This window comes from Ornithodoros turicata, chromosome 2, assembly GCF_037126465.1.
Source record: "Ornithodoros turicata isolate Travis chromosome 2, ASM3712646v1, whole genome shotgun sequence".
NCBI classification, from domain to species: domain Eukaryota; kingdom Metazoa; phylum Arthropoda; class Arachnida; order Ixodida; family Argasidae; genus Ornithodoros; species Ornithodoros turicata.
The window spans coordinates 26,204,653-26,210,652 of record NC_088202.1 but is presented as its reverse complement, the minus strand read 5'-3'; the positions used below and the strand labels follow the sequence as shown (position 1 = coordinate 26,210,652).

General features: G+C 49.1%; 2 protein-coding genes across 2 annotated transcripts; both read right to left on the bottom strand.

Annotated features, from left to right (window-relative positions):
• Window positions 1-204: 204 nt before the first annotated feature.
• LOC135384426 (uncharacterized) lies at window positions 205-840 on the bottom strand. The gene has a single exon (XM_064613627.1). It carries the CDS (start codon window positions 838-840, stop codon window positions 205-207), a length of 636 nt encoding a protein of 211 aa, XP_064469697.1.
• A 795-nt stretch (window positions 841-1,635) lies between these two features.
• LOC135384424 (uncharacterized protein K02A2.6-like) lies at window positions 1,636-4,125 on the bottom strand. Its single transcript, XM_064613626.1, has one exon. It carries the CDS (start codon window positions 4,123-4,125, stop codon window positions 1,636-1,638), a length of 2,490 nt encoding a protein of 829 aa, XP_064469696.1.
• Window positions 4,126-6,000: the final 1,875 nt, after the last annotated feature.

The following is a 6,000-nucleotide window of genomic DNA, read 5'->3' as shown; positions in this document are numbered from 1 at the left end:
CCGATGTCCATGGATTACCTTTTATTAGTAGTCCCCTGCGTACAGACTGCTTGGCCAGCGCACTATTCTCTTTGTCGCGCGCCCATCGTCGTCGTCTTCGGACCGCGCTTACATAACCCATGTGATAACAAAGAACTCGACACATAAACAACCCAATACATAACACTTTCTTCCCCTTAGGTTAAAACCCAAACCACAATGAATCTATTCCGAAACAAAGTCTCCATATCGATCTGGTTTCCTTCTGACTCTCTTAGGCCGTCCTTCCAAAGGAGGTGGAACGGACGACGTTTCCTCGTTCCTGGTAACTTGATCCTCAGTATCGCCTATGTCCCAAGCCAGAAGAGGCGAAGTGCCAGTGTCCAACAGTTGTGCCTTACGTCGGAGTAGCCTAATGTGATCGATATGACGTCGGCACTCGCCGTCCTCTGTGCGCACTATCCACGAACGGCGACCCACTCTTCTGGTCACGTCTCCTTGCACCCATGTTGGCTTGCTCCTGAAGTTTCTGATGAGGACCACGTCACCTTCATGGAGTGTCCTTGATTCTGGTAGCTTATCGAGCTGGCTGGTGTGACGTTTCGGTAGGAGACCATCCAGAACCGAGGGTAATTCTCGCCCGAACATCAGTCTTGCGGGGGTCTTCCCCGTTGTCGCGTGACACGTTGTGTGTTGCTTAAACAATATCCTTGAAACTTGCGTAGCCAGCGTTCCCGATGTTTCTTTCGACAGTGCCCGTTTAAAATAACCGACCATTCTTTCGGCTTGCCCATTGGTAGCAGGGTGATAAGGTGCTGCCGTGACGCACTTAACCCCGTTTCTCCGGTAGAATTCCTTCATCTCCTCGGACACAAAAGCAGTTCCATTATCCGACACTGCTTTTTGCGGAATTCAAAAAGTCGCAAAGAGGCCGCGGAGCACTCGTATCACAGTAGCTGAGTTTGGACTTTCCACTTGCCGGACCTCCATCCACTTGCTATAGGCATCCACTATTACTAGGAATGTGATACCTCGAATAGGTCCAGCAAAGTCTAGATGAATGGTGTGCCATGGGCTGCTGGGTCGAGTCCACTCTGGCTGTACCACCTTCGCGGGAGACTTCTGATTCTTCCCGCAAATGATGCACGTCTTGGCCATCTCCTCTATGTCGTTGTCGATACCACACCACCACATGTAACTCCGGGCACAGGCACAGGCTTTCATAGCCACGATGCCACGGTGACCAGCGTGCACCAACTCTAGCGCCTGCTTCTTTTTGCTTTGTGGAATGACCACTCTTGATCCACGCAGAATACAGCCTCTGTGGAAGGAAAATTCCGTGGCTCTTGCCCGAAACTGGCGAAACTGTGCGTCTCGTAACTTGTACAACGTCCCTGCTTTAATAGCGGTGTACACTTCGGAAAGAACTGGATCGCTCTGCGTTGTTGACGAGATTTCTTCCGCAGTTAGGGGAGGACGGCTTAATGCTTCGAACATTAGCACATCCGCCGGGTGGCACGGCTCATCATCTGTAGACGGCAACGGCAGCCTGCTCAAAACGTCGGCATTCGAGTTCAGCTTTCCCGGACGATAGCTTAGATCGTAGCTATAGGCAGCAAGCTTAACGCACCATCTCAGCATTCGGGGCGACGTCAACTATGGCACAGGTTTCGTAGTTCCGAGGATCCCGAGTAACGGCTTGTGGTCAGTGTATATTTGCACGTGTCGACCCGCTAAGTACATGTGGAAATGTACAACCGCATACACGATTGCCAGGCCTTCTTTGTCTAGTTGAGAGTAATTTCTCTCTGCTGGTCCCAAGGTCCTGGATGCGAAAGCGACAGGTCTTTCGTTGCCTTCATTGTCTTCTTGCGCGAGTACCGCACCCACGCCGTACGGCGAAGCGTCGCATGATAGTATCAGTGGTCTGTGTGGGTCGTAGTGGGCCAGCACAGGAGCATGGCAAATCTGTTCCTTGAGCGCCTCAAATGCAGTCTTGTGTTCCGTGGTCCACTTCCACGTTGCGTTTTTCGCAAGCAGTTTATAGAGTGGTGCTGCCGTAGTTGCTCTGTCTTTCAAAAAACGATCATAGAAGGCTAACATTCCGAGGAATGACTGTAAGGTCTCTTTCGACGTTGGCTCAGGAGCTTTCAGTAGTGCCCGTATTTTTGCATCTGTCGGCCGCACGCCCGAACCTGTGATGTTATGTCCTAAGAATTCCACTTCGGCACGTGCAAATTTGCACTTTGTTTTCTTAAGTCTCAGTCCGGACTGTTCCAGTCTTGCCAGTACTGTTTCCAGACGTCGATTGTGCTGTTGTTGGTCTGCTCCACTGATAATGATGTCGTCTAGGTAGACTGCGATGCCGTCAATGCCAGCTAGAAGCTTCTCGACAAACCTCTGAAATATAGCAGGAGCTGCTGCTATTCCAAATGGTAACCGCTTGACTTTGTACAGGCCTTTCACGGTATTGATGGTCAACTGCTGTGCGGTTGTCTCTGTCACTCTCAACTGTTGATACGCCTGTGTCATGTCCAACGTGGAAAAGAGCGTGCCTCCTTGCAGTTTGCTCATCACCTCATCTGGCGTAGGCAGTGGATAATCCGCCTTCATCGCTGCTGCATTAATTGTGCTCCGATAGTCCCCACATAGTCGTATGGTGTTGTCCTTCTTCCGAACGCACACCACCGGAGTTGCCCACTCGGAATGCTGCACCGGCTCGATGATCCCCTGCTGTTCTAGGCATTGTAGTTCTGCGCATACGGCTTCCCGTAGGGCAAATGGCACAGGCCTTGCCCTGCAGAATTTCGGCGTTGCTCTATCCTGAAGCTGGATGTCTACCCGATCGCCTCTGTGGCCTTGGATGTCCTTTCCAAAGACCTCTTTGTGTTCCTCGAGTATTCGTTCTAGACAGTCGCCGTTGACATAGTTGATTCCGCTTACTTCGATCTGTAGTGGTCGAAACCAATTTCTGCCAAGCAGACTTGCTCCTGATCCCCTTATTACTAATAGCGGCAACATGCACTTCTTCCTCCTGGACTGGACCACGACAGTTGTGGATCCCAAGATGTCGAGCCCTTCACCCGACCATGTTTTGAGCTGTACTGTTCCCGGAGCTAGTGGGGGCGGCTTCTCTGGCCACGTGTTTTTGTACATTTCCTCGGCAATGAGTGAGCAAGCCGCGCCAGAGTCCACTTCGAACTGTACTGGCTTGTCGTTAACGAGTAACGTTGTTAAGAACTTGGAGTTCGATACCTTCTGCGCGACATGGTACAGATCATCCAGTGATGTTGCTCCATCCTCGTCTTCTGTCAACAGGTTGGTGTCGCTTTTGCCAGCTGCTTTTTTCTTACGACACGCGGCTTCAATGTGGCCCACCTTCTTGCAGAATCTACATCGGGCATTCTTGTACTTGCAGTCTCTTGCAAAGTGTGCCCCTTCACAACGGTAGCAACTAACTTTGCGTTGGTTTTTCCTTGTCCTATTGCCGTGTTTCTGTTGGAGCTTTACCTTGTGTACTTCTTCCTGAGATGCTTTCACGCCATGTTGCTCAGCCGCTGCACTTTCTGCCCGCAACGCAAAATCCAGTGCTTTGCTGAACGTTAGGTCCCTTTCCGCAAATAGTCGTTGTTGCAGATTGCTATCCTTTATGCCACAGACAAATCTATCTCTGAGCATAATATCAAGCGGAAGCATCGTGGACGAAGTCGCCGGTGACGTAGCGGTGCCAGCACCTGTTGATGACGCCGCTGTTTCCACCGCTGTTCCTGTCGGAGTGGACGCAGCACCGAAGTTACAGTCAGCTGCAAGTTTACGCAGTGCTGTTACGTAGGTATTAATGGATTCCCCAGCTTGTTGATCTCTCCTTTGGAATTTGCATCTGCTGAAAACCTCGGAGGGTTGCGGGTCGTAGTGCTTCCGGAGCAGTTCCACAATCTCCTGGTACGTGGCGTCATGCAAGCTCCGAGGAGCGAGCAAAGCTCGAATCGTCGCAAACGTCTGGGGTCCGCATCTTGTAAGCAGTTGGGCCCTTTTTTTAATAGGGTCTGTGATTCCTTGCGCTTCGAAGAAGAACGTCAAGCGTTCCGCCCATGTGGCCCAGTCGGTACCTTGAAACTGTTCTGAATATGCCTCAGTCGCTGCCATCCTGCTTCCGTCTCGTCGCCAGTGTTAGATCCGAGTTTCCGTGAGTTCCTGATGGCTTATAAGCATAAGCGAACACCGATGTCCATGGATTACCTTTTATTAGTAGTCCCCTGCGTACAGACAGTACCGGCTTGGCCAGCGCACTATTCTCTTTGTCGCGCGCCCATCGTCGTCTTCTTCGGACCGCGCTTACATAACCCATGTGATAACAAAGAACTCGACACATAAACAACCCAATACATAACACTACTCCACTTGTAAAGATGTTCTCTTGACTCCCTCGCTAAAGGTGTTCCCCTGACACCCTTCCTGCAGGTGTTCCCTTGACTGCCTTACCCAAGCACACTGCAGAGAACATTAGGCAGTCCGTTTCCCACTCTGTTACTAAGTGATGTTACTCCATTGGTCTTTTTTCTTCTTTTTTGCAGATACTGATCTGTGTTGTGAAGCGTTACAAAAACAATACTGCCGCCGCCCCAAAACACGAACAGGAGCAGCGCCTCTTCGTCTTGCTCAATAATCTACGTAGTACCATAGGAGTACCCAAGCGGGAACATCCCTCAAAAGCCCTCATTGGGATTGCTATACTGCACGAATCAAAATTTTACAACCGGCTCCTAGAGTACGAAGGACCGAAACATTTTCGTAACGATGACGGACATACGATTCATCAACGTGCAGTATATCTGCAGTGACATAGTGTAAAGTACTTAGCGTTACAGAACAGATATCCCTTTCTATCGGACACTGTGTTTCTTAATTGATCTACCGCTTCCCTTGTCAATAGAGATCATTTCCACGGACATTTTCCCTCGAATGAAACGACCGATCCGGGGGTCAATTACAATTATAACAAAAAGGACTGCATTGTCGAAGCGGCATCTTTATGAACACAAGGAAACAAGATGTAGGCACCAGCTTGCTTGTACCTGTTCCTCAGTATGTAATGTTGGGTACATTACAATTATATGAGCCACCAACGGCTTTTCTTGGTACAGCCAGGGCTTGCGAAAAGTAAGTGTGCTCTGCTGGGATACAACTATTTTGGCCATGTCAGATACAGATTGTTCATCTATCTTTCATTATTTGCAGGTGTGTCTCGATAATCGTAACAAATGAATAAATGTCCGAGGCTGCACAGCTGCGTAGTCTCGTCAAAGACATTGGGGAGAAGAACCTCGTCATAGACATTGGGGAGTGAGGCTAACAGCCCTCCATGTAGGGAGCCCACGCAACACCCCGCATTAAATATGGTCACGGAAGGGTGTCACTGCAACACCCTCCCTGTTCACGAGGGTGTCCGAGCATCATCTCACTCCCTTTTGACTCCCTTTTTGCTGAGAGTGTATTGTATTAACCTGGCCTCATTCCTTTTTATCTGGTCGCAGACAATGCGTCACAGTTAATGATAGAGATTCGAACCTTGCCGCTGTTTTGTCAAGTGTGCCCCAGGGCTCTGTACTTGGCCCCTTACTTTTCTTAACATATATTAGCGACCTACCACAATGCGTTTCTTCCTCGACTATTGTATTATTTGTTGACGATCGCGTTATTTACAAAGAGATTTCATGTGATGCTGATAACGTACTCCTTCAGAAAGACCATAATAACATACTAACATGGTGTACCACGTGGGGTATGGAGCTTAAGATTAACAAATGTAAGCAATTAAGATATCACGAAACGAGGAATGTCGCCACTCTTACACACTGGACAACATTACATTAGAAAGAGTTCCGCGTTATAAATATCTAGGCGTATGCATTTCATCAGACTTGTCTTGGAAAACTCACATTGATTTTACAGCTAGCAACGCGAAACGTTCTCTAGGTTACATTCGACGTAACTTTCATCACATACCTTCTCACCTCAAAC

Excerpts from the sequence above, each read along its gene's own strand:
- LOC135384426 (XM_064613627.1), bottom strand. The coding sequence starts at position 840 with ATGAAGGAATTCTACCGGAGAAACGGGGTTAAGTGCGTCACGGCAGCA.
- LOC135384424 (XM_064613626.1), bottom strand. The coding sequence starts at position 4,125 with ATGGCAGCGACTGAGGCATATTCAGAACAGTTTCAAGGTACCGACTGG.